Raw genomic sequence first — 25,251 nt, 5'->3', positions numbered from 1 at the left:
CACATTTCCCACCAGTCCTTGCGGTCGTGTCGTCATGTGAGCTGTTTTCGCTCTCTGAGCACTTTGCATTTAACTGAGTAGGTTGTTTTGGAGTGATGTCGCACCATCACTTGAGACATTTGTGGCTCAAAATGAGTTGTACACTTCGCTAATTATTGCTGTTGCCGTCAACATTAAGGCGACGGTTCAGATGAAATGGAGATAACGCGTACCAGACCTTCGTTGTATGGAGACATCGGTAAGTAGCTTAAACGCTCGGTGACTAATTGTATTGCCAAATAATGCTTTATGACAGCTTTAGTACAATATTTGCGGGATCGTTTTCTGTGGCTAATATTATTTTCTATGTGTGAAATGCATAGTTAGATCAAAGTTAGCGTGCTAATAGGTGACTATGAGACTAATGATTAAGCTTGTTAAGGCTGCAGTATGCTACAGCGTAGCGTCTTGATCCTGTTACAGTATGCTTTTTGGCGGGGGCTGAGCTTATGACGTGCAATTCTTTACCAAAACGGCAGGGGCAGTGTTTTTCTGAAAGTCAGCAACCACAACTCTCGTTGACTAGCTATTTGGCTTCCCGTGTATGAGTTGTGAACAATGGCGACTGAAGCGACTTGATCATTGTTGGAGCTGGAACTAATCTTTATGAAACAAGTTAACCAACAGTCTTTGACTGTATACGCCGCAATTAGTCGCATTCTTTTGGCGGCTTTACATGTCTACATGTGTTTTGTGGACTTAGAGAAGGCATATGACCGTTTTCGTTGAATAATTATGTGGGGAGTACTCCTGGAATATGGGGTACCCAACCACCTAATTCAGGCTGCTCGTTTCCCGTGTGACCGGTGTCAGAGTTTGGTTTACATTGCTGGCAATAAGTCGGACCCGTTTCCAGTGAGGGTTGGACTCTGCCAGGGCTGCCCTTTGTCACTGATTCTGTTCATTACTTTTATGCACAGAATTTGTAGGTGCAGCCAGGGCGTTGAGGAGTTCCAGTTTGGTGGCTGCAGGATTGGGTCTCTGCTTTTTGCAGATGACGTGGTCCTGCTGGCTTCATCGAGCTGTGACTTTCAACTCTCACTGGATTGGTTCGCAGCCAAGTGTGAAGCGGCTGGGATGAGAGTCAGCACCTTCAAGTCCGAGCCCATGGTTCTCACCCGGGAAAGTGTGGAGTGTTGTCTCCAGGTTGGGGATGAGGTCCTGCCCCAAGTGGAGAAGTTTAATTATCACGGGGTCTTGTTCACGAGTGAGGGAAAGATGGAACGCGAGATGGACAGGCGGATTGGTGCGGCGTCTGCAGTGATGCGGACTCTGCATCGCTCCTTTGTGGTGAAGAGGGAGCTGAGCCAAAAGGCAAAGCTCTCAATTTACCGGTCGGTCTACGTTCCTACCCTCATGAGCTTTTGGTAGTCACGGAAAGTACAGGATCACGGGTACAAGTGGCCAAAATGGGTTTTATCCGTAGGGTGGCTGGGCTATCCCTTAGAGATAAGGTGAGAGGCACTGTCATCCGTGAGAAACTCAGAGTAGAACCGCTGCTCCTCCGCACTGAGCCAGATGAGGTCTCTCGGGCATCTGGTCAGGATGCCTCCCAGACGCCTCCCTGGGGAGGTGTTCAGGGCACGTGTGACCGGTAGGAGGCCTCGGGGAAGACCCAGGACACGTCGGAGAGGCTATGTCTCTCAACTGGCCAGGGAACGCCTCGTGACCTGCGGGGAGGAGCTGGACGAAGTGTCCAGGGAGAGGGAGGTTTGGGCTTCCCTGTTTCGGCTGCTGTCCCTGCAACCCGACCTCGGAGTATCGGAAGAAGATGGAGGAGTGGATGGCAGATTTTTTGGAGCTTCCATAGGAGGGGAAATCCAGAAATGGTGTACTAAAAAAAAAAGCAGAGCAATCACAGGTCTAAGCTCCGCATCACCGTTGACGAGAGGTTAGAATCTCTTATTTTAGCTTTTTGCATTTATGACCCCCCTCTCCATGCATTTTCATATAGATACAAAACATAGCGTGGAATGACATAATGACATAATCGGTCAATTTGCATAATTGAGCGATACGTTTAATTTCTCTAAAAGACTTCAAAAGATTTGTTGCTAGTTTCTTTTTTGAACAAGAATATTTAGAAGAGTCTGATTACTCCCTAAATATAGCGACAAAGTCGCAAACCTGGCAACACCGATCCCTCTTGCTTCGCCCTCTTACGTCAGGTCTGATTTACTTAATTTGGTACTCGGGTGGCGTCACGACGTAATTTTACGAGAATAACTTTGCAATGATATGAGAATAAAGTTATCATGTTAAAAAGAAGTTGTAATGTTGCGACAGTAAAGGTTTACTTATCAGAAAAAGTCACAATGTTACATAATAAAGGCATATTTTTCAGAACAACAATTTTAATGTCATTAAAATGAAGTTATGTTACAACAATAAAACTGTACATATTCAGATAAAAAAGTAATGTTACAAGAATAATTGTATTTTTTTAGTGAAAAAGAATAGTCATATTTTTCAAGAATACAAACAAAAAATGCATTTCTCATATATAGTGGGAATGTTACAAGAATAGTTGCAAATCAAAAAAATTGTGCCAAAAGAATGTCAAAATTCCAACATAAACAATATGACAGTTTGAAATGACTTTTTTCCTCCTCATATTTCAACTTTGTTCTCATAATTACAACTTTATTCTGTTTGTTTTTTGTCTGTGTGGCCTTAAGGGAAAATTGCACCTTTCTCTTTCTGTGCATTCTAAAGATATAAAAACTAAAAGCTAAAGATGCTGACTAAGAATGCACATAATGGGAAACACTTATTCCGCCTAAAAGTCTTCTGAAAAACGCTCCATTTACACACAATGTGATGTGCACATTAACCAAGCTACAGCGACATTGTTATTATTATTATTATTATTATTAACATTATTATGCCGATCAAACTAGTTACTGGCGTATTGACACCTTCCCACACCACACAGGCTAGCTAATAGCCGGCTAGTGACTAGTTTCACCACACACTCACCTGCAGCGCGTTAGCATCGCGCTCACAATGCCTCAGACCACTACAAGAAAGGTTTTTGAGTTTGGAAAAGTTAACGCTAGGTGGTCGTTTCTATGTTGCTACGTGAAATCAGGAAGGAAGTTCCGGTAATGCTTAAAAGGACGAAAATACGGCAAAATACTGTAAGTATTCCATGTTATCATGAGTGTTCCTGTTACTAAATGGTCACAGCATGGATATGAAACCATAAAACTGTGTTGGAGGTTTTTGGAGGTGTTCTAATAGCGGTATTAATGTGTCCCATAACTTGCCGTATTGAGCTGTCTCTTTTTATCTGTTTTTATATCTTTACAACACACAGAAAAGAGAAAGACGAGTGTTCATGTCTCACACTGGGATTGTGGATGATGGGCAACATTTTAAAAAAAAGTGCAGTTTTCCTTAATATTCCATTGTAGGCTACAACCACAATAATAAAGACTATAATGACAATTGAAATGACTTTTCTCCTAATATTTAAACTTTATTCTCATAATTACAACTTTATTGTGTTTTTGTCTCTGTGGTCATAATATTCCTTTGTATTCTAGAACCACAAGAATAAATAACTAAAATTAAAACAATCAAAACAGGGAATTATTATCTTCATAAAGGCAGAATTTGTGTATTAGACCTCCTTTGACTTGCATGTGTACCTAATGGTTTAGCCCAGGGGTCACCAACGTGGTGCGCGCGGGCACCAGGTAGCCCCCCACGACCACATGAGGTGCCCGCAGGCCTGCTTTTCATTCAGGTTTTCAGTTAATAATGAAAGAACAGTAGAAAGAAATGCATTCTGAAATACAAAATATGAGTTGTGGACACCAGCATTTTGTTAATGTTCTGGTAAAACAAGCATATTCGCTTTGTTTGGGTTTAAAATAAGCTCTGAAAATACTGTAAATGTTACAAAAATGAGTAGCTCTTGGCCATTTTCATTTCGTAAAAGTAGCTCTCACAAGGGAAACGTTGGTGACCCCTGGTTTAGCCCATGAGGGTAAAATTTCTGTATGTTTTAATGACAAAATAGTCTTGCATATTTGTAGCCCATGGTCTTGGATTCTGGACGGACCGGACTGCTGTCCACGAGGCGGCCGCACAAGGAAGAGCGGTCCAACTGCAGCAGCTAATTGAAAGCGGTGCGGCTGTGAACATGGTGGCAATCGACTCCATCACACCCTTACACGAAGCGTGCATACAGGGCCACACCCAGTGCGTCAGATTACTGCTTGGTGCCGGGGCACAGGTAAGACAAATGACGTGGGGCGGCTTCCCTTGTCGTCCTCTTATGTATGCTCTGAGCTCCCAATAGGTTGATGCTCGTAACATAGACGGAAGCACGCCGCTGTGCGATGCCTGTGCTGCTGGCAGTCTGGAGTGTGTCAAGGTGCTACTAGAGTACGGCGCGACTGTCAATCCCCCACTGTTTACCTTCTCACCGCTTCATGAGGCATGCATGGGAGGTGGGTCTTATATAGATAGATACTTTATTCATCTCCATCGCTGCCCACAACATTAGGTACATCCACACCTTTCAATGATACCTAATCCAGAAGCTTTGATAACAAAACCGCATTATCTTTCATTAGTGGATCTTATTACATCGTGCACTTAACTTGTACTTCATATTTTGGCTTGTGTGTGTCCACAGGCAATTCTGATTGTGTCCAGCTAATGATCGACCAAGGAGCCTTCATGGAGGCTCACGACTGCCACTATGGCACGCCACTCCATGTCGCCTGCGCCAGGCAACATTACGCCTGCGCTAAAGTTCTCCTCAATGCGGGCAAGTGGTTATTTTAGACCTATTGTCATTTCTGTACACGGTGTCCAACTCCAAGTTGTGTGCAGATTTAGCAGGCTTTATCTAGCTTTACCTACACTCCTCCATCCATCCATTTCCTGTGCCGCTTATCCTAATTAGGGTCGCGGAGGTATGCTGGAGCCTATCCCAGCTGACTTCGGGCGAGAGGCGGGTTACACTCTGGACTGGTCGCCAGCCAATCGCAGGGCACATATAGACAAACAACCATTCACACTCACATTCATACTATGGACAATTTAGAGTCACCAATTAACTTACAATCCTGATCAAAATTTTAAGACCAGTTGAAAAATGGCAAGAATTTACATTTTGCACTGTTGGATCTTTAAGAAGATCTAAGTAGAGCTTCAAAATGCAAAAACAAGAAATGGGAGCGAAACAAACATTTCTTTAAGTAAGCAATTTATTGCAAACAACTATTAAACAGAAATGTAATGATCAAAAGCACTATTAATGCTCGCTAAGCAGTTTGCGTCTTACCGTTATTACAACATTGGTTCCGGTGTTGCTGTGTTGTGCAATATACCTGTTAATAAATTACCATGTGGTCAAAGAGAGACACTTTCCTTTACACCTGCTCGTACACTCCAAATCATTATTAAAGCTAATAAATGAAAACTTTGCGGCAAATAACAGCCTTTCTTCAATTATCACCTGCTTCCAATTAACGCCCCTTCCTGATTTATTAGCATTTCGGATTGACTGTGAGCACCATAGCTGTTCAATAAAGAAAGGAATACTCAAAAATGCCTAATAATTGTGCATTGACATCTACAGTATATAAAGCTGCTATAATGATTTTTATTTAACGTACATTTGCTGTCCTTCTTCTCTGTCAAGGTGCAAATGTGAACGCCGCCAAGCTGCATGAAACCGCCCTCCATCATGCGGCCAAAGCAAGGAATGTTCACTTGATCGAGCTGCTCGTGGAGTTTGGCGCCAACTTGTACGCCAGAGACAACCTGAACAAAAAGCCCATCCAGTACGCTGGTTTAGGGTCGCCTTCCTACCTTTGCTGTCAGTTTTATGAAGGTAGGTTTACAGCCGGGGGAGTCCCAACTTTTTCCACTGAGTGCTATATATAGAAAAATGATGTTTGCTAAAACCAGTCTGGCTTTCTATCACACAAAATGTAAACATTTTAAGGATCTCAGACATCATGCCCCAAAACCTGCTCAGTAGCCATTAATGTTATTATCAATGAATTAATTTTATTTTTAGAATATGACCCAAAAACATTGGACACCCCTGACGTAGGAAAACTCAGCTTACGACCCGTTGAGAACACTTCAGCAAGGAAAACACGAGATAATGATGACTCTGGCAATGGAACCAATGAATGAGTATTGTATGATGGGAAAACAACATGGTGAGGACGCAGGCCTTTTGAATAGCATAGATTGCTATTCGCGTACACCTGCCTCGCTGCTCCGCTCCCAGCCACAAACCAAGCTGCCTGAAGTACAGAGAAAACAGGAACCAAGCATGTCAAGATACAAACCTTAATAGTTATATGGGATATTACATTTTGCAGGTATTGATTGTGGTTGTTTTCTCTTCCTCAGACACACCCCTCAGTCTCCAGCAGATCAGCCGGGTGGCTTTGAGGAGGATGCTGGGCGTGAGGGCGCTGGACGTTTTCTCCAAGTTGGGTCTGCCCAGTCGCATCGTAGGTTTTCTATCGTACATGCCGCCTCCCATTTTTGAAATTTGACCAAGCCAAAGCTCAAGAACAGTTTGACTGTTAAGGCTATGAATTGCTCTAAGAGGTGACAGAGTTTACATGATGGCGACACGTATCACTACTATACTACTGTATATGCAAAGTGTATATACAGTATAATGTAAGTATGCTTGATTGTACATTTGTAAATAACACAGATTGTTCTGTATGTAACTTGTGTAAATAAACAGACTTCTCCAAGATGGTTTATTATAAGGAATTCCTTTTATTTGTGTCCAAAACTGCATAAATGAAGAGAAATATAATTACTGCCTAGCTTTGCTTTAAAAGGCAATAATTCTCTAAAGCCTCGGTTCCCAAAGTGGGGTACGCGTACCCCCAGGGGCACGCCAACTGTCTTTGGGGGTACATGAATGAAAATGAAGAACAATTAGCCCCTAACACACACAATTACGAGCGCAGTCATAGCAGAAAGATGAAAGGAGACACGGCATGAAGTTCTTCTTAGCTCTGTGTGAGTTATATGAATAAGTAAATGTGATGATTATGTTGTGTATTAAGAGTGTTTAATCTTGAAAGTTTAATTTATATTGGTGTTCCAATCCCTGCACTGTGAAAACCTGTCAATGTATGTGTGTCAGAATGAGCGAGTGGAGATTGCCCTGAAAATGAGGCTTTATTGCTGCTTGTATGTTTTTGTTTTGTTTTTTACTTTGGATACTGCTTTATCATGTTTGTTCAACTTCCCCTTTCAATTTGGTATCAAATGAATATGCCTATTGAAATCATAGTGATCGCAAGTTCAACACATTCAAAGGGAAGGAACTGAACATCCTTCTGAAATAAAAGATATGTAGGACGAATAAGATATTCATCTCCAAGAGAAATTCACATCTAATCTACGTATCAGTGCTCCTATAAAACTTTGATCTGACCATGCACAATACAAATATTTGAATCAGAATGACTTACTATAAAATTAATTAACCAGTTAATCATGTTTAATATTTCACATTAATGAAAAGTAAAAATGGTTTATGTTTTTAAGTGTGCAGCAGTAGGGGGTACATGGCTTCAAATCAAATGTCTGAAGGGGTACGCGACTATAAAAAGTTTGGGAACCACTGCTGTAAATGGGAGTAAGGGCAAATTCTGTAAAATGTTCTTCGAGCCAGATTTGAACCAGAAACCTGAACCTCATCACTTCAGGCGTTCTCAGTACTGTTCTTTACGGAACTGTTCTGTTTAGGGTTAATTTCTTACCTGTGTTGCCTGTGTGCTTGCTCATGTGTTGGTCTGTTGGTTTGCTTTGACTTGATCACGAAATTCTCTAAAAATAACCTTCAATCCAGGTTTGTACAAACCTAAGGTTTCAGCACATAGCCTCGACAATCTTCCACGGTACAAACTGACCCATCGAAGGCCAACCACGTAAGAAGGTGGATAGACGCCTGTCCTCAGTAGGATGACTGCCAAAAGGCACAACGGTGTTACATTGCCGTGTGTCTGGACCCCAGATGCAGATGCAGCTGGCAGTACTAGGCATAAATAGACAGGTGGTGATAGGAGTCAGGTGTGTCCAGCAGCTCCGCCTCCAGCCGGGAGTAGGGGATCTAAGGAAAAAGAAACACAAGGAGAAGGCAAAAAAACAGAACAAGGACATGTGAATGTGACACAACGGATCACAGTACGTAATGTGTTCTCTTAAAAGATCATTTGCGCCACATTTGAACCAACAACCGAAGGATGTCAGTGTAGTGCCTCTATAGCGCTCCACGCTACCAGGTGCGCTGTCTATTGACAGGCACCCAAGGTCGCAGAACAACAGCGATAGACAGAGATGGGAGAAAGTCAGTGTTTTGCAAGTCTCAAGTAAGTCTCGAGTGTTCAATGTCAAATGTCCAGTAAGTCTGAAATCAAGCCATGACCGGTCGAGTCAGGTCAGAAGTCATAGGCTTGAAATTCCGCAGTCCTTACAAGTCATACGCATTGTTTTATGTTTGCCAAATAAAAATGCCATTTTAACAATGTAACAATCTATTACATTTTACATATACAGTGAATGCATTTTGAATTGCTTTATTTTTTTAAATAAAAGAAAACCAGTGTGACAAGACTTAATCACAGAGAAATAATGCGGGCATAACATTTTGGATGCAGTGCACAGAAATGTAATCCACGCCCTCGTTGTTTGTTCTCAAACCTGACTGAACGTTAACAAATGCATGCAGTGAGGCAGACTGTGTAAAAATATGTTTTCTTGCTGGAAATGACATGACAGTCACATTAGTTAAATGCTTTGAAATGGGACACATTTTACTCCACACACCAGGGCTGTAGCGATACGCTAATCTCACAAAAAGATAAGATACATGATATTTAGCTCACGGTATGATATATTTCGTAATATTCGGATATGACACGGTTCTATATTCTTACATCATGTTCTGAAATTTTTTAAAGAGACAGTGTGATTTTGGTGGCATCTTGTGAGTACTCCACTGATTTTTGGAGATTTTGGATGGAATGAAATGAACTGAAAAATGAAATCATCAGTTACAGAATATATGGCTCTGACTGGGCAGAGAGTCAACAGCTTCATTCGGCAAAGGATACACCCCTGGGGGAAGCCAATGCTGATGGTCCAGGAGCTGGATATGGCTCTCCAGCCTCACTTGCTGCCTCCTGTCAGTCAGGAAGCTGTTGATCCAATCACCGCAGTGGGCCTGTAATACCTTTCAGGTGGACCAACACCAGTCTCTCGAAAGATTTCAAGACCACAGACGTCAGGGCTACCGGTCTGTAGTCATTCCCTCCTGTGATGGAGGGTTTTTTGGTGACCTGGACAATGGGAAAGAGTTTCAGGCAACAGGGGACTTGGCACAGCTCTAATGATTTGGTGAAGATCTGAGTGAAGATGGGTGTCAGCTGTTCAGCGCAGGCTGTCAGGCAGGAAGGTGATACCCCGTAAGGTCCTGGAGCCTTCTTTGTGAACAAAGGGTATTAAGTGGCCTCTTCTGAACATGTTGACAGCTTTTTTAGCTTGACAATGAACGTATGAGGTAGCCAGTCTAGCCATCAGGTAAGTCTATGTAAAGTACTATTTTAAACAGGATGTGGAACACAGCGCTGTCATTTTGAAGACTGGAAGTGTGTTGTGTGTGTTGTGAAGGTCTCTTGACTGTTTCTTTATTTCCACTGAACGTCCATGACATCAGCGGGTATCCTCAAACCTTTGGTTACATAAACATAGTACCATGGCTTTTCCAAAACACCCAATAATTCAAGTGACTTCAAGTGACAAGCATGCTCTTTTGGAACAACTTTCAGCTTCTTGGTAGCCTCTTAGCATTACAGCGAGCATTAGCTTGTCTGGGTGGTGATGTTTGTGGTGGGCTGGGAGCTTGGTGGTATCTAAACACGCCGCAACAGCAACCACCTCCACATCCATTTCCATTTCCATTTCCATTCATCCCTCGTTTATAGTGGTTAAACTGGTTTAACCGCGATAAGTGAATTTCGGCGGAGGTAGCGTCCATATTAATAAATTGAACATTTTCGTTATTAGAGCAAAGAAAACCTGTTTATGACTTTCTAAATACAATCTTTACCGTTATTAGAGTCACTTTTATGCTCCCACTATTATTTGTTTACACTATATTGCTCAACTGTAATGTGCAAGGTACGGGATCTTTGCAGGGACACATGAGATGGCCATGGCTTAACCATTAGCAAGCTAGCGAGCTAAATAGTTAGCCTCCGATTTATTTACTGTATTCTACACTTAACTTAGTGGGGAAGAAGGACAACGAAGGCAAAAACTTACCACGTCCACACAAATTCCAAGGGGAACTTCTTTTCACTCTATCGTGTCGGAGATGCTATGGCTGACATCATGCAATGTGACGGTAATCTAATGTCATGTGTCAACAATGGCACATTACTGACGGGTAGTGGTCAGAGTTTGTCTTTCGATATTGTTTGCCTAATAATATGCCATAGTCAACCACGAAACAGTGACAATTGATTAATTAATCAACATAATTGCTGTAGTGCTTAGTCAATACCCTATTTTCATTCAACCAAATGTGGACTTTATTTATGAATTCATCCTTCACCAAGCCTTTTGCCTTTACAAGGTGTGACGAAAATTGCGTTTTCACACTATTATTTATTTATTTATATTCTATTTGACCACAGAAACATCTGTATTTGATGACCATGGCATTGTTATTTTTGCCTTTTTTTCGCTCACGTACATCCCTCATTTACATTTGTACCCTTTCAAAGGCAAAAGCAGCGCCTGTCAATGAAAGTCTTTCTTTTTTGTTCTGTCACTTGTCGGAAAATAGTCATTGTTTGGCGGCAGCCATCTTTGTTATCAAGCACTGTTGTTTATTACCATTCAGAGACTTTGTTCAGCAGGATTTTTGATTTATTGTTCTGTATTCACATTCCCAAAATATGCATGTTAAGTTAATTGTAGACTTAATTGTCCATATGTATGAATGTGAGTGTGAATGGTTGTTTGTCTCTCTGTGTCCTGTGATTTAGTGGCCACCAAATAGTTCTCTTCAAAGTGTAGCATTATGCCTCCAGGCCCATGTCAGGTAACTGTTGTGAAAAGTTTTCCTCAAGTTGGACCTCAGAATCTTCACTAAACTTGCAAAGCTGCCTATGTCCTCTTGAGTCTTCTGTTGAGGCAAATATTCCAGGTTATTATTAACTCACTATCTAGATTATAGGAAGAGCACAGTCCAATGTATCCTCTTACCTTTGTCAGTGCTTGTATCAGCCGCTGCAACACCGCATCCTCTCTGTGTGGACAGAGGCGGGTGACTGTGCTCACACAGGTCAACAGACAATAAATAGTGTGTCTCTGTGACTGAAAAGACATGATTGTAAGCGAGTAGCAAGTGTAATTTTTTCAGAAATTGCAATTTCTGAGAGATTTCAAGCAAAACCAATAAAGCTCGGGATGTCCGATATTATCGGTCGATATTGGCATAAAAATCAGTTCATGTCTATCAGTTTTTATGCAGATAGTGACACTGGTGCGCGAGTGATGACGCTGCACACAGTAACAAGCTTCCTAGCTCTTTGGATGGTAAATAAGCCACTTGCAATGAAAGGGCAGGTTATGCAAGGGCAGAGTTTAATTCTTCTCGTTCTTGCTGCATTCATGCGTGACATTCCGAATGAGCCCAGTTTATAATTTCACCTGTGTTAGTCTAGGGCCGCACGGTAGCCGAGTGGTTAGCATGTTGGCCACACAGTCAGGAGATCGGGAAGATCTGGATATGAATCTCCGTTGGGCATCTCTGTGTGGAGTTTACATGTTCTCCACGTGCGTGCGTGAGCCCCCTGGCAGTCAAGGGACCTTGGAATTGTCCTGACCTTTCCCCTTTATGCACCACCCCTGGCCAGTAGCGCTCATTATAAATGCATAATTAAGCCATGTGATCATTATCGGACGATATCAGTCCTGGATGATTGGTATCAGGGTCGGCAGCATAACACCCTGATTGGAGCATCCCTATTTTGCCCTTTACATTGTTCTGATACGTATGTTTGTGCCACATAGAAATGTGCAGCTTTCCAAACTTTATGTTGCTAGCATTATTTAATCGGATTCTTATTTGAGAATGTATTACTTGTTGATAGTAGGATATGTTATTTTAGTTGACTATTGCTCATGATTTTTTTTTAAATGACTATTTTGTTGAGAAAAAATAAATCTGGCACTTTTTCTATATAACTTACTTTACAGTATGTGTCTTATTTTGCACAAAAAGCATTTGTTTGTTAAATGCATCCATTGGCATCACAGTAAAAGAAGCATAATGTGTTCATTCATTACACAAGATATGACCTGACGTTATTTTGAAGAGCTGCTGACAATATTGGTACCAGAGATGAAGTGCAGAAGAATACAAGAATTTGGACCATCTTTCTTTACCTTCCTGAGCACACCAAGAGGCTTGTTGTCGTTCCCTGCACAACACAGATTTGCTATATCGTCAGCACTAAGAACAGGGTCCTGTGTGAAGATTGAGGCAGCATCGGTTAGGATAACATGTAAACATTGCCATGATAGCATCCATTGACCTTTAGCTTCTCCAGCCAGGTCCACAGCAGACATGTGAGAACATGAGGATCCGATTCAGTCACCATGAGAGCCCAACCACATTCACTACTGTTCAGCTCCTCCTGTCGAGAAGGTGAGTGAACTAAATATCTTGAATATTACACAGACGTTTGTAGTATCAAGTAGACAAGTTGCACCTGCAGCAGAGACGATCGCTGCAGGACAGCTTCTCCCGGTGGACCTTGGTGCGCCATCGCCTTGGCAATGACACGAGCCGCAGAGGTCGAGCCCGCATCATGTGACGTTCTGCACAGCTGATAAAGAATCATGTTTTAGAGCATTCAACTTTGTGAAATAATACAAAAAAATGGAGGTATCATTCACCTCAATGTTGGAGCTGTACTTGGATAGAGTCTTTTTAACTGTGCACTTTGACCTTTTGGCAGAGTGGCTGCTTGGTGGCATATTGCATGGATGAGGGTGGTTCTTTTTGATCAAGTCTGGTGAAAGTGGGGCAGTCTTGGAGCTAAATGGCGTCAGATCAAGTCCGATCACATCTTGTGCACACCAGGAACCCTCATTTCCGAATATAGGAGCACTATATGGACTCATCTCCACATCCTGAGTGACAAAATACAGTGGAAGCACTAAAACACAATGGAAATACAAACAATCCATTCCGCAGGCCAGCAGTGGTGCAAAAGTAAAATAAAGATTTATACAGATAGGCTCCAGCATACCCCCGCGACCCTAGTAAACACAAGTGGCATAGGAAATGGATGGAAGATTTATACACTTATACCGGGGGGGGGGCACCTATAATGTGTCTGCATAGCCCTCAGAAAGTAGGTAGGTGCACGGCTGAATTGCGTTACACCAGCATCCTATTTTTAATCTCTGCATCAAGTTTCACTTCCTCTAGGGTTGTCATCACATTTTCTTTTCACTGTGACAGTTCTGCATTTGGAACAAGCATCACAAAATAGCCAAAAAAAGGACCCATTTGTGGAGTTAATCCTTTCTGTGCTCACTAAACTGAGGTCATGACTGAGGACACTCTTCAGTCTGGAACAGTAACATTTTGAACTGTGAAGTTCTCAGTTGCATTTACCGCCATCTTGCTGAGGTCAGAGTCACTGTAGCATCGTTTGTCCAGCAGCAGATCCCTCTTCCTCTCCAAGAATCCCAGTGGCTCATCCCAGGAGGACACTGAGCCCGAGCCCATCCGTGGCATCTGATGATGTTCCCTCAGCAAGGGCAAGTACTGTTTGGACACGAGCGTTTCCCTCACAGTCCTGCTCAAGACCCTCAACGCTGACCTCTTCTCCAACTCAGCATTGATATCTGGAGCTGCAGGGATACCCAGAGCCAAGCAGAAGAGGCGCACGCACAGCAGGTACACCACCTGCTAAGAAGAGGGTGGGTGAGTGACATTCAGTGACACGGAAGATGTTTAACTCCTGACCTTGGGTGTGTATCTGAGGGTGCGTGCCTCCTGGCCATGCAGCAGTAGAGCCTGGCGGTTGAGATGGTGCTGCAGGGTGACAGGGGCTCCGTGTCTCAAGGTGAGGTCTGGGTACTGGACCAGTTGTGTACCGAGCAGACGAGCAAAGTCAAACACCTGACTGATCTGCGCTCGCGTTTGGATGGAGCGCGGCCGCTTGATGCGGACGTACTGAACGGCTTCACTGGGACTGAGCCGCACCGTGTAGATTAAGTAGCAGGCTATTAGGACACCTGTGGAGCAGTCATTGAGAAGAGGCGTATCAACAACGCACACTGCGACACTAGCGATGCAATCTTCACCCAGACCTGTTCTGCCGAGGCCTGCGTGGCAGTGCACTGCGACCCTTCCCTCACCCACAGCGAAGGCCAACACTTTCACTCCATCTATTATGCCAACGAGGGAGGACACACCGAAATCTGGCATCCCAAAGTTGTAAAAGTAAACTGCAAATGTTCACACAAAGAACATGAGATCATTCCATTCCAGACAACCTTTTCATCACCAGGCCCTTCCCAAAGTGGCGCTCCAAGCAAGATTTTATATGGCACCCCCCTCCATATGCTTACAGAAGAAATTGAACTGCATTATTTTTACTGTTGTCTTTAATTTGTAAGATAACTTATCATCCAGTTTATGAACGTGAGTGTGAATGGTTGCTTGTTTACATGAGCCCTGCGAAGTCAGCTGCTGTAGCTGAGATGCTCCAGCATACCCCCATGGCCCTAATGAGGATAAGCAGCATAGGAAATGGATGGATGGAAGCCATTTAAGAAATAATACACTCCTGATCAAAATCTTAAGACCAGCTGAAAAATTGTTAATTTGCATTTTGCACATTTGGATCTTCATGAGGTTCTAAGCAGAGCTCCAATATGCAAAAGCGAGGAGGGGGAGTGAGACGAAAAGCACTTTGAAAAAGTAATTTAAAGTAATTAATAAATGAATTAATCATGATTAATCATCATTTGACGATGGGAGGGCAGCGCCACATCAAATCTTGCTTAGGGCGCCACTTTGGATCGGGCGGGTTTTGGGTAAATCTCATGAAATGTTCAGTGACCGTCTACTAGACCTTCTAGTACTGTTTTGTATATAAAATGTCTCACTGTCATTCTCCATGAAGATCTGCGGCGAATATGTGAAGCCACTTCGAGGGTCCAAGGGGGGTCCACAGTGAGCATGTTCGCCTGGTACTTGCATGTTTATGATAGATCTTATATTCATTCTGGAGAAAGTCACATGAAAGAAGAAAACGTGTGTACTGTGTAACTGTGTACTTGGCATAAACAAATACTGAAGGAACAATACCTTTGAAACTGTTCTATAATGTTAAACTTCTCAATCAAGGTTTTGGATGGTCGTGCCATGGCGATGATGTCATCAGTCACCCTGAGATTTATCGGGAGAAGTAATGCACCTGATGGCAGCACAGCATTGCCAAGACTACAATCAAATAGTCTTACCATGAGGAGAAAACGCCTCGAATCACCTGCTGGTTTGCTTTCCAACACTGTGGGCCTTCATAACGACAGTCTACTCCCCCGCAGCCCAGCAAACACAGCAGTTTGGGCGGGATCGCCTTCACCAGGTTCTCCCGGGCTTGGGAATAAGCGGGCCGAGGTACGGGGACATGCTGGGTCAAGTTCTGCATCCTGCACCAGGAAAACATCAGGCAACATCAGCCTCTTCTTCCGTCTAAACCTGAATTGGACTAGTTTTGCCATAACCACGTTGTTTAAGAAAGCTAGCTCAAGTCAGTCTAATACATGTAAATTCAACGCTTACCTTTCTCATTAATTTCCCGAAATATCTGACAAATCCCATGAATTGTATACAGTCCAATCCAAGAGGGTGAAAGAGTAAACAAAAGTGATGTGGAGTACATGTGTTCAATGGTGATAGACGGACAGTGAAGTGTACACACACACACACACACACACATCAGAGGTGACCCAGCTTCACTAAGCCTGATTAACTGTCATAAATGCATTAGACCAATTAAATAGTGCTTATACCTCCACTTGTGTATCCATGGCCTAATTATCAGGACACTTCATTATGGCTTGATGCTGTTGTTTTGTTTTATTTAGCAAATGAGAGGATCAGAATATTAAATATAACGCGACACTCGGTATGATGCAGTGCAGTTACACAATTGCATACTACAATAATAATACACCTGGATAGAGGGACTGTATGCAGCTGGCTCAAAATGACTTTTTCCTACCAAAAAATATAAGAACATCACCACAATTCCAGCATATTTTACCAAAAGTGGTTTAAAAAACAGATTGTACAAAATATGTCTGTATTCACAATTACGATTTTAAAGAGCATAATAATTGGCCTAAATTTTGGTAAAATAAGTGGCGTTCATGCAGAGCCGAGGTGAAATGTTATATGCAGCAATTTATATACGCTTGCAAAAGAAATGGAATAACATTGTCTGTAAATTATAAGATAACATATCACCCAATTTACATGCTTGACAAATTATAAATAATAAAAAAATAATAATAAAAAAAATAAATAAATACAACAAATCTGAAATACTTGTAGAATATAAATATCCTTGACCTCAAAATAAAAATCATGTAAATTAACTAACTAACTAATAATAATAATAATAATAACTTTTTTTTTTAATTCTGCGGAAATTTTGAATGGACCTGTTACCAGTTGCTAATGTCTGACCCATCCATCCATCCATTTTCTTCCACTTATCCAGGTCCGGGTCACGGGGCCAGCAGTCTCAGACTTCACGGTCTCCCGGGTATCCGGACTAGATGCCCGAGTCACCTCAACTGTCTCGTCTAGATGTGATGAGCAGCGTCTCTACTCTGAGACCCTCCTGGATGGCTGAGCTCCTCACCCTCTCTCTTAGGGTGAGTCCAGCCACCCTACGAATGAAACTCATTCTTTCGGTCATAACCGAGGGGAACATGGATCGACCGCATTACTGCAGATGCCGCGCTGATCCGCCTGTTGACCTCACACTCCATCCTTCCGTTACTCGTGAACAAGACCCCGAGATACTTGAACTCCTCCACCTGGGGCAAGGCTTCACTCCCAACCCGGAGGGCGCAATCCACCATTTTCCAACTGAGAACCAAGGCCACAGATTTGGAGGTGCTGAGTCTCATCCCAAAAGCTTCACGCTCAGATGCAAACCTCCCCAGTAAACGCTGAAGGTCCCAGCCTGATGAGGCCATCAGGACCACATCCTCTGCAAACAGCAGAGATGAGATCTTAAGACCCTCAAACTGAACACTTGACACCTTAGCTGCGTCGAGAAATTCTGTCCATAATAATAATGAACAGAATCGTGACAAAGGACAGCCTTGGCAGAGACCGTTTACAGGGAACGGGCTTGACTTAGTGCTGGCAATGCGAACCAGGCTCCTGCTCCGGTTGCACAAAGACCAATTGGCACATGGTAGCATGCCACCAATCCCATGCTCCCGGAGCCCCCGCCAAGTCCACAAAGCACATGTAGACCGGTTGGGCAATCTCCCATGTACCCTCCAGTAGTACAGAGATGGTCCAGTGCTCTGCAACCAGGACGAAAACCACATTGCACCTCCTGAGAGTCGTATCCTTCTCTCCAGCACCCTGGAATGGACTTTCTCAGGGAGGCTGAGGAGTGTGATACCTCACCTCTGACCCAAATTCCCAAAAATGTCAGTGCTAACAATATTGCTAGCTAGCATGCTAACAGCTAGCAAGAATCACGAGGAATAATCAATGCATGCCCATAATGAAAGTTGTGGTACTGTGACTATAACACTAATAAATAAATAAATGAAATTATTACATAAAAAATTTAACTATTGAAGCTGTTGGGCCACCATCAGCAGCAACAACTGCAAGCATTTAGTACCAGTTAGTCTCTTACAGCGCTGTGGAGGAATTTTAGCCCACTCATCTTTGCAGAATTGTTGTAATTCATCCACAGAGGGTTATCCAGGATGAAGTGCCTTTTTAAGGTCATGCCACTCATCTCAATAGGATTGAGGTCAGGATTTTGACTAGGCCACTCCAAAGTCTTAATTTTGTTTTTCTTCAGCCATTCAGAGGTGGACTTGCTGGTGTGTTTTGGATCATTTTCCTGCTGCAGAACCCAAATTGGTTTCAGCTTGAGGTCACGAAAAGATTGCCGTAGATTGTCCTTCAGGATTTTTTGGTTAACAGAATTCGTGGGTCCATTTATCACAGCTGGTCTTCCAGGTCCTGGAGCAGCAAAACAGCCCCAGACAATCACACGACCACCACCATGTTTTACTGTTGGTATGATGTCCTTTTTCTGAAATATAGCATTACTTATATGCCAGATGTAATGGGACACACACCTACCTTCCAAGGCAGCTGGAAGAAGTCGTTGCATACGGTCCCTTTAAATCTGGGGCGTCAAACTCATGCCATGGAGGGCCGAGACACTAAAGCAGGTGGTTTTAATGATCAATACCTCCTGCAATTTGAGGGAAGGAGCTCATCAATTAAATCACGTAGTGGGAGAAACTGGTTGAAGAGAAAACCTGCAGTGTCTCTGCCCTCCATTGACACGTGCTTTAAATTAATACATCTCTGACCGTGTTAATCAAAACTAAGCATTATTTTTGATAGGACGTAATTTTTAACTCTATTCAGTCCCTCTTATAATTGTGCATACTGATGGAAAAAAAATCTCCAAACATAAAACATTACAAATAATAATGCAGGTCAACGAAATAACTTTCAATCTTTATTGTCAACGTTTTTCTAAAACATTTGAAAGCACATTTATATTATCAGTGACTTTAACTTTCCAGCTCTGCAAGCATGATGGAATGTAAACCCCCAATAATTAAGTTTTTTCAATATTGTGCACAGTAATTAAGTAAAGTATTTGCTATCAAACTCAGCAGCAAGCATTTGCTGCTACATAAAGACAAAAAGCCCAAATGCTACTTCATCATGCCATGTTAGCATGTTCCCTCTCTGGTTAAACAATTGTTTATTAGACTGGACAACCATAAATGATGGTTGTCTAGGTCAAAGTAACTTGCTAAAACAGATTTAGTCAGGATTATATAAAAGAGGGGGGGCCAGAAGGCACAATGTTTCTTTTTGGATCCAAGCACTGGTTCAAGAACACTTCACACAGTCAAATCATTGCAGCGTTGGTCCACACCTCAGTCAACCACTACTTCACAGAAAGAACCAAAGTGGAACTACTCAACTGGTCGAGTATTCAAATTGCATTACTGGTCATACAATGGAATGCAAGGTACCATTCTTTGCCAGGTAAAAAGGATGTCTGATAATAAAGGAATAGGCTTCAAAACACAAGTTGGAGACACAACAATACCCCCCAATCCCTCAATCCCACCCACCCCAATCAAAAAACACCATTATACTGGTCTCCAGCAATGTCTGCAGCTAGAAGACCAAATGTTTCCCGATTGAATGTCCGTGAAAGGTCACTCTCTTCCGTACAGTCAGTCTACTTGGAGAGCTCTGTGGAAAGCCAGTCCAGTCCTTCATACAGCCCGGTGCCCTGGGTGGCACAGGTTGACTCAACGTGCCACTGTGGGGATGTAAACAGGAAGTGAGGAGAAGGACGGATACGCCTTGCTGCTGTATTGGGAGTCTCGGGTGACTTACCTTTTTGCTGCGAAGATCGTTGAGACTCAGTTGGTTTGCAACCTCGCTGACTGACAGGGCGTTGGGGAGGTCCTGTTTGTTGGCAAACACCAGCAAGATGGCGTCTTTCAACTCCTGCTCCTGCAACTGCAAGCACAGACTCGAGAGCTGACACCACCTGTCACAGCACACGTCACTGTGCATCTAATAATGATTTCTGAATGCCATGGTGCTGTCTGAAAGTGTGCACACAGTTGTAGCCATTTCCTGCTTCACTGGGCAGATCAATTCCAGAGCTACTACCCTTTTTTGGGATCGCTGTAAAATTGGCTCCAGTGTTCCAATCCTGGTTGTCACATGTCTGTGTTTGTTTTACAGTGATGAACTTCTTTTACACTTGTTACAAGGATGTGGATTTTTTTGAAAAATGATCAGCATGAAGCTGTCATTGAACCATTTGGAGTAGAGTTGGCTTTGGACTCTTCTCCAAGCTAACAACCTAAATGTTTATCCACAACAGTCAGAATGTGTCTCTGACAGAGGAATAAGTGTTTGAATACACTGAAAATAAGTTTTGTCTATATTTTTTCAGAGTCGTACCTTCAAAATACTAACTTTGGTGGTACGGACCAGAAAACGCAATGAAACCATAGCTTGAGTCCTTACATAATCCCATTTCAAATTTGGCAATGATACTACAAAAATGTAGTATTTTACAGGTTTTTTTCGAGTTAGGATCAGGCGTTCCAAATGTGGACCATTTGGTCACACTTAGTCTTCACTAAAGAAAACAAAAAGCTTCAAAGGCGCAACCTTGATGACCAGTCCCATCAACCAGCGTATCGGTGTTGTCACCATTTCACTGGCTAGTCAATGTGTCAGTCATGAAGATTCAATGTAAATGGTCTTAACCAAGCACGTTAGAGGAGATTTTTAGGTATTTAACAAACATTGTTTTATTATTCTTCAGACCACCTACAATACATACCATCTTTGAGAGCTCATCTGCAGCCTCAGCCAATCTTTCGCGGTCATTGCTGTCCACTACAAAGATGAGGCCCTGCAAAATGAAAGCACATTCGCCATTCTGCATTCACAGCCCATCAAATACGCTTCTTTATGGTCTCCAAACACATTTTATTTTTCCTGCAAAAACAGGCAGTTTCTTTTCTTCAGAAAACACCCCATTTAAAAATAAGCAAAGTATGACAATTCTTATGATGCTAAAAATGCATGTCTTTCAAATCTTTGATCCAAATATGATGCAAAATTGACTTTTTTGATACCTATGACATGCAAAAAATGATTGTAACGAGAGAAGACGGGAGAGACCACTGGTATGTAACAACTATCGTTGCTTCCAAGATACAACTGTGTTTCCTCTTTGATCCAAAGGTTATCAACCGATCCTGATGTCGAGTTAAAGTGTAAAACAAAACTCAAAAAAATCTACTGGAGTTGAGTTCATAAAGCGTCCTCTACGACCTAGGTTCCCAAAGTGGGGTACGTGAATAAAAATGAAAAACAATTAGCCTGTAACACTCACCATTCCGAGTGTACCTGAACACCTCACGGCGGAAAAGAACGGAGCAGAAAGGAGACAGCACAAAAGTTGCCATTTTTGACTTGGAATTACTATAAATTTAATTGATCAATTATGTTCAATGTCAAGTTAATAAAGATTAAAAGATTAAAAAGATGAAGATTAAAAAGGTGCGTGTTTGGAAGTGTGCAAGAGCAAGGTTCATGGCTTCAGGTCAAATGTCAAAAGTTTGGGAACCACTGCTCTGCGATCTTCTCAGCCTTTTCAAGTGCTGGCTGGCTTAAGTCCAAAAGAACTTGACAATAAGATAGGTCAAATATACGCAGCATACTTGTACCACTGTTAAAAATACCACCATTTTTACATGTTTTTATGTCTTTATGTTCACCGATTCCCTACATTTTTTTCGGTGGTCCCTGAACGCACCATACTGCTATGAGATGCAAAAGTGAAACTTATACAGGTCCTGGATTTATGTATGAGTTTGGTTCCTAGACTGTGATGTAAGTCCAGTTTCGGTCTAAGTCAGATCTTATACCACTCACACTGTACACAGAACACACGCAGGACACACCAAATAGCAGTGATGGGCCCGGTGCATGTGTCGCGCTCATACAGCCAAGCCGAGTCGTTTTAAGAAAATCACGTGACCAATACAGTTGCTGTTTTGTCTGTCATTGAGGCGCCAAACTGTTTATAAGGAAGCGAGTCTGACTTTTGTCATCGGGGTGCAACGTCTGCAATAAGAACCAAACTTTTGACGCACACTTGTTGCATTTAGTCCAGTGTGACATGAAGACTTGAAAGAAAATAAAGGTTTCCACCATCCATGTGGGACCCTTTTGATCTTGTATCGACAACTGAGTAACAGTGGTGCCTTGGTTAACGTCATTAATTAGTTCCAGAAGGTCCGACTCAAAGCAAAACGGACTCTGACCAACGCACGTTTTTCTATAGAAAATAATCCAAATAATCCATTCCAGACAATAATTCTAGTTTTATGTGAAGAAAATTATGCAAAAATAATAATAAATGACAAATTAGCATCACTTTTACCTAGTTTTGCAAAGAAGGAGAGGCGCTTATTCTTGGAAGGGAATTCCTTTTTTTTTTTTAAGTTATTGTACTCATGGGGCAGTAAAAGGCTTTTTAACGTGTACATTCCAAACACAATGCAACAAACATGCACCATACCACTGAGTTGTTTATCCAGAATTCAAATAATAAAAGGTGGTAAAAGTGGTTGTCGTGTGCCGCTTGAGTTGTCGTCAGCCGCTAGCCAAAGCATTGTTTGCACCTGGGCACAGTGAATCGGGAGGGGACTTCACGTCAGCTGATTGAAGTCATGTGATGTTGTGACGTGGTTACATTAATATCAAGAGATTTGCCTCCGTGCGAAGTGTGCGGTTGAGTTTGCAGATGTTTTGGCGTGGCTGTGGCTGACATGATCCTGTTTTGTTTTTGTAATAAAGATACTGTTACAGACATTATATTATGCTCTTTATCCTTAATGATGGTCACGGCAACCCAGTGAAAGTAGTGTAGCAGCGCGTAATCATTCATAAACTTCTAAACAAATGTGAGCTAGAATTCGCACAACTTAATTAATTAGGAAAATATAAAAATGAGCAATGAGCTAGCTGCACACACTTAAAGGGATAACGTGTTTTAACCATGAATGCTGTAAATGACTTGTCAGTAACATTTAAGTGATACAAAACCATGACTAATCACAGGAGATGACTAAGTAACAGCTGTGTGTTATAAGAGCTCCAACTGGGACACGCAGTGGTTTCACTTGGGCTTGATTAACCTTCATACCTGTGTGTTCTGGAAATAATGTCTCCACAGGGGCCTGATCTTGTCCTGACCGCCCACATCCCACACTGTGAAACTGATGTTCTTGTACTCAACCGTCTCCACATTGAAACCTGGAGGGAGGGAGGGAGGAAAGAAAAGAATGATACACCTTTAACAGGTAAAACAGGTTGTGCACAGTAATAAGCACCATTAATTATCACTGAGGTGAATACAGTGAGCATGTCTTACCTATAGTGGGTATGGTAGTTACAATTTCGCCTAGCTTCAGCTTGTATAGGATGGTTGTTTTCCCTGCAGCATCCAGCCCGACTAGGGGAGGAGAATGTTGAGAAATGAAACAAGTTACAACATGGCAGGATGACAACATGTCAGATATTACGTAATATAACAAGACAGCTTGCTATTTCAGATCAGGGATTTCCAAAGTGTGATACAGTGAGCATCCCATCAGAGACAATAATATGGTTGGGGCCTCCTCTGGTCCAACAAAAAAAAATTTTGTTCAGTAGGCACAAAAAATGTATTCATTTTGCCTTTGAAAATGATGTTTTTCTTTAGTTTTCCTCAATCTCGCAATAGGTCTTCTGTCCCCCTCGCACTTGATCAAACTTTGTTTTTGATCAATTTGAAAATGCCTTGAAAAAATGGAAAATGACACAAGCTGCATGGGCGTGAGTGCAACATGGCATTACACAACAACTGCCTTGAAAAAACATGAGACAAAGCTAAATGTAAAGACTGTGTATAGATTTATATATATTATATATGAATATCGTAATAGTGTAAAGTTATTGTACTTCCTTGCGACAGCCGAAAAAAAACGTCGACTTCCAGGTGCCTCTACAAATACCCCATATTTGTTTGTAAAAGCTCAGTGTGAACTCTACTGTCAGTTTACCACTTTTACGCCACTAAAGTAAATTCTCATACGTCATATTTGAGTTCTGCGCCTTTGCTATATATTCTTAATAAATATCAACCTTTGAAAACGACGAAGTAAAAGCTCCTTTAGAAGTGAGCTAGCAAGTGGCTAAGCTAACCGTCAACCGAACACTCCTCTTTTTTTTTTTTACTCACCCATTAAAATCCTCATTTGTTTTTTGCCAAAAAGTCGTCCGAAGACTGACGATAAGGTCAGCCCCATTACTGGAGTGTGATGTTTGATTGTTTAGAAAGGCAAATAAAAATCCACCCCCTAAAAAGAGGCACAATTGTTGCTTGACGTTGAGGTTGCTTCACAAGGACTACAGCAGACTGCCACGTCCGGGCCAACGTGGAACACGTGACGTCACTGCTTTGAATGAACTTTATCGACAACAATAAAACAGCAGCAACACAGTGCTTACAGATGTTTACATGTTACCATCACGTCAACATAACACATCATTACGACTAATACAAGTAGTCAAAAATGTACAGCCAATTATAGTTACACGGTTTTATATCGAACACGATGCAGTTACAATTCCTACCACTTGATGTCACCGTTACCGGTAGTGTACGGTGTCCTGCAGTTGTCGAGCCATCCTGTAGGTAGCGTAAAATACACATTTATTATTGCAGCAGTTCACCGGTCACGTCATTAGGTACACCTTATTATGAATAATACAAATGTTCTGTCATTACAAACACAAAAATACTCATTTGTTGTAGTTTGTGTAGTTATTACGCTACATAGATTACAAATACCTTTAGTCTGATGCACTGCATCCTGCCACTAAAATAAACATTGTTACATTAACAACTCTGATCGTTATTGATTTTCTGAAGGCAAGATTTTAAATACAGCCTTTGTATTGGACCTCTTTAGATTGTGTACCTAATGAATTATCCAGCAAGTGTATGTGTGCAGTATCAGACTTCTATTAATAATAAAACATTCCAAATGCAAGTACATTTTCCCCGTTTTTTTGCTTGTTTGCTTAAATCAGTGGTCGGCAACATTTTGCATCAAAAGAGCCAACTTGCCTCCTCTTTCAGGAAAAAAAAAATAGTCTGGAGCCGCAAAACATTACACAGCTTGTAAATTTGTCAAAGTTGTACTTTTTTTTTTTTAAATGTTACCTGTTAAAACAAGAAAATTCAACAAATAAACGTGCATGGGCACAGTCAACTCCCGCGGCAC

At 42.0% G+C, this 25,251-nt stretch overlaps 3 protein-coding genes across 10 annotated transcripts; 1 reads left to right on the top strand and 2 right to left on the bottom strand.

Annotated features, from left to right (window-relative positions):
- The first annotated feature begins 14 nt into the window (after positions 1–14).
- Positions 15–6,785, top strand: asb13b (ankyrin repeat and SOCS box containing 13b). Of its 4 annotated transcripts, none has more exons than XM_054776513.1 (6): positions 18–1,930; positions 4,083–4,282; positions 4,349–4,499; positions 4,688–4,822; positions 5,702–5,893; positions 6,427–6,785. In XM_054776513.1, exons 1-6 carry the CDS (start codon positions 1,558–1,560, stop codon positions 6,573–6,575), a joined length of 1,200 nt encoding a protein of 399 aa, XP_054632488.1. In that variant the 5' UTR covers positions 18–1,557; the 3' UTR covers positions 6,576–6,785. The 4 variants fall into 4 exon arrangements, with proteins under 4 accessions (XP_054632489.1, XP_054632488.1, XP_054632490.1 ...); XM_054776515.1 differs by having other exon boundaries at positions 21–238; XM_054776516.1 differs by having other exon boundaries at positions 21–238; positions 4,067–4,282.
- A 71-nt stretch (positions 6,786–6,856) lies between these two features.
- On the bottom strand, positions 6,857–16,087 carry zgc:77752 (uncharacterized protein LOC393862 homolog). Of its 5 annotated transcripts, none has more exons than XM_054776512.1 (14): positions 15,926–16,087; positions 15,604–15,792; positions 15,449–15,529; positions 15,247–15,365; positions 14,446–14,523; positions 14,099–14,370; positions 13,745–14,041; positions 13,018–13,254; positions 12,831–12,947; positions 12,654–12,755; positions 12,505–12,585; positions 11,320–11,430; positions 10,372–11,239; positions 6,864–9,386 (listed from the first exon to the last, which is right to left on the bottom strand). In XM_054776512.1, exons 2-13 carry the CDS (start codon positions 15,789–15,791, stop codon positions 11,120–11,122), a joined length of 1,803 nt encoding a protein of 600 aa, XP_054632487.1. In that variant the 5' UTR covers position 15,792; positions 15,926–16,087; the 3' UTR covers positions 6,864–9,386; positions 10,372–11,119. The 5 variants fall into 5 exon arrangements, with proteins under 5 accessions (XP_054632484.1, XP_054632487.1, XP_054632486.1 ...); XM_054776511.1 differs by having other exon boundaries at positions 6,873–9,386; positions 12,654–12,752; positions 14,446–14,583; XM_054776508.1 differs by having other exon boundaries at positions 6,875–9,386; positions 14,446–14,583.
- A 2,779-nt stretch (positions 16,088–18,866) lies between these two features.
- LOC129181408 (ADP-ribosylation factor 4-like) lies at positions 18,867–24,402 on the bottom strand. Its single transcript, XM_054776579.1, has 6 exons — positions 24,204–24,402; positions 23,355–23,435; positions 23,127–23,236; positions 20,751–20,822; positions 19,784–19,909; positions 18,867–19,706 (listed from the first exon to the last, which is right to left on the bottom strand). Exons 1-6 carry the CDS (start codon positions 24,268–24,270, stop codon positions 19,623–19,625), a joined length of 540 nt encoding a protein of 179 aa, XP_054632554.1. The 5' UTR covers positions 24,271–24,402; the 3' UTR covers positions 18,867–19,622.
- Positions 24,403–25,251: the final 849 nt, after the last annotated feature.

The sequence above is a fragment of the Dunckerocampus dactyliophorus genome, chromosome 5 (assembly GCF_027744805.1).
Source record: "Dunckerocampus dactyliophorus isolate RoL2022-P2 chromosome 5, RoL_Ddac_1.1, whole genome shotgun sequence".
Taxonomy (NCBI): domain Eukaryota; kingdom Metazoa; phylum Chordata; class Actinopteri; order Syngnathiformes; family Syngnathidae; genus Dunckerocampus; species Dunckerocampus dactyliophorus.
This window is presented reverse-complemented; position numbering and strand designations above follow the sequence as displayed.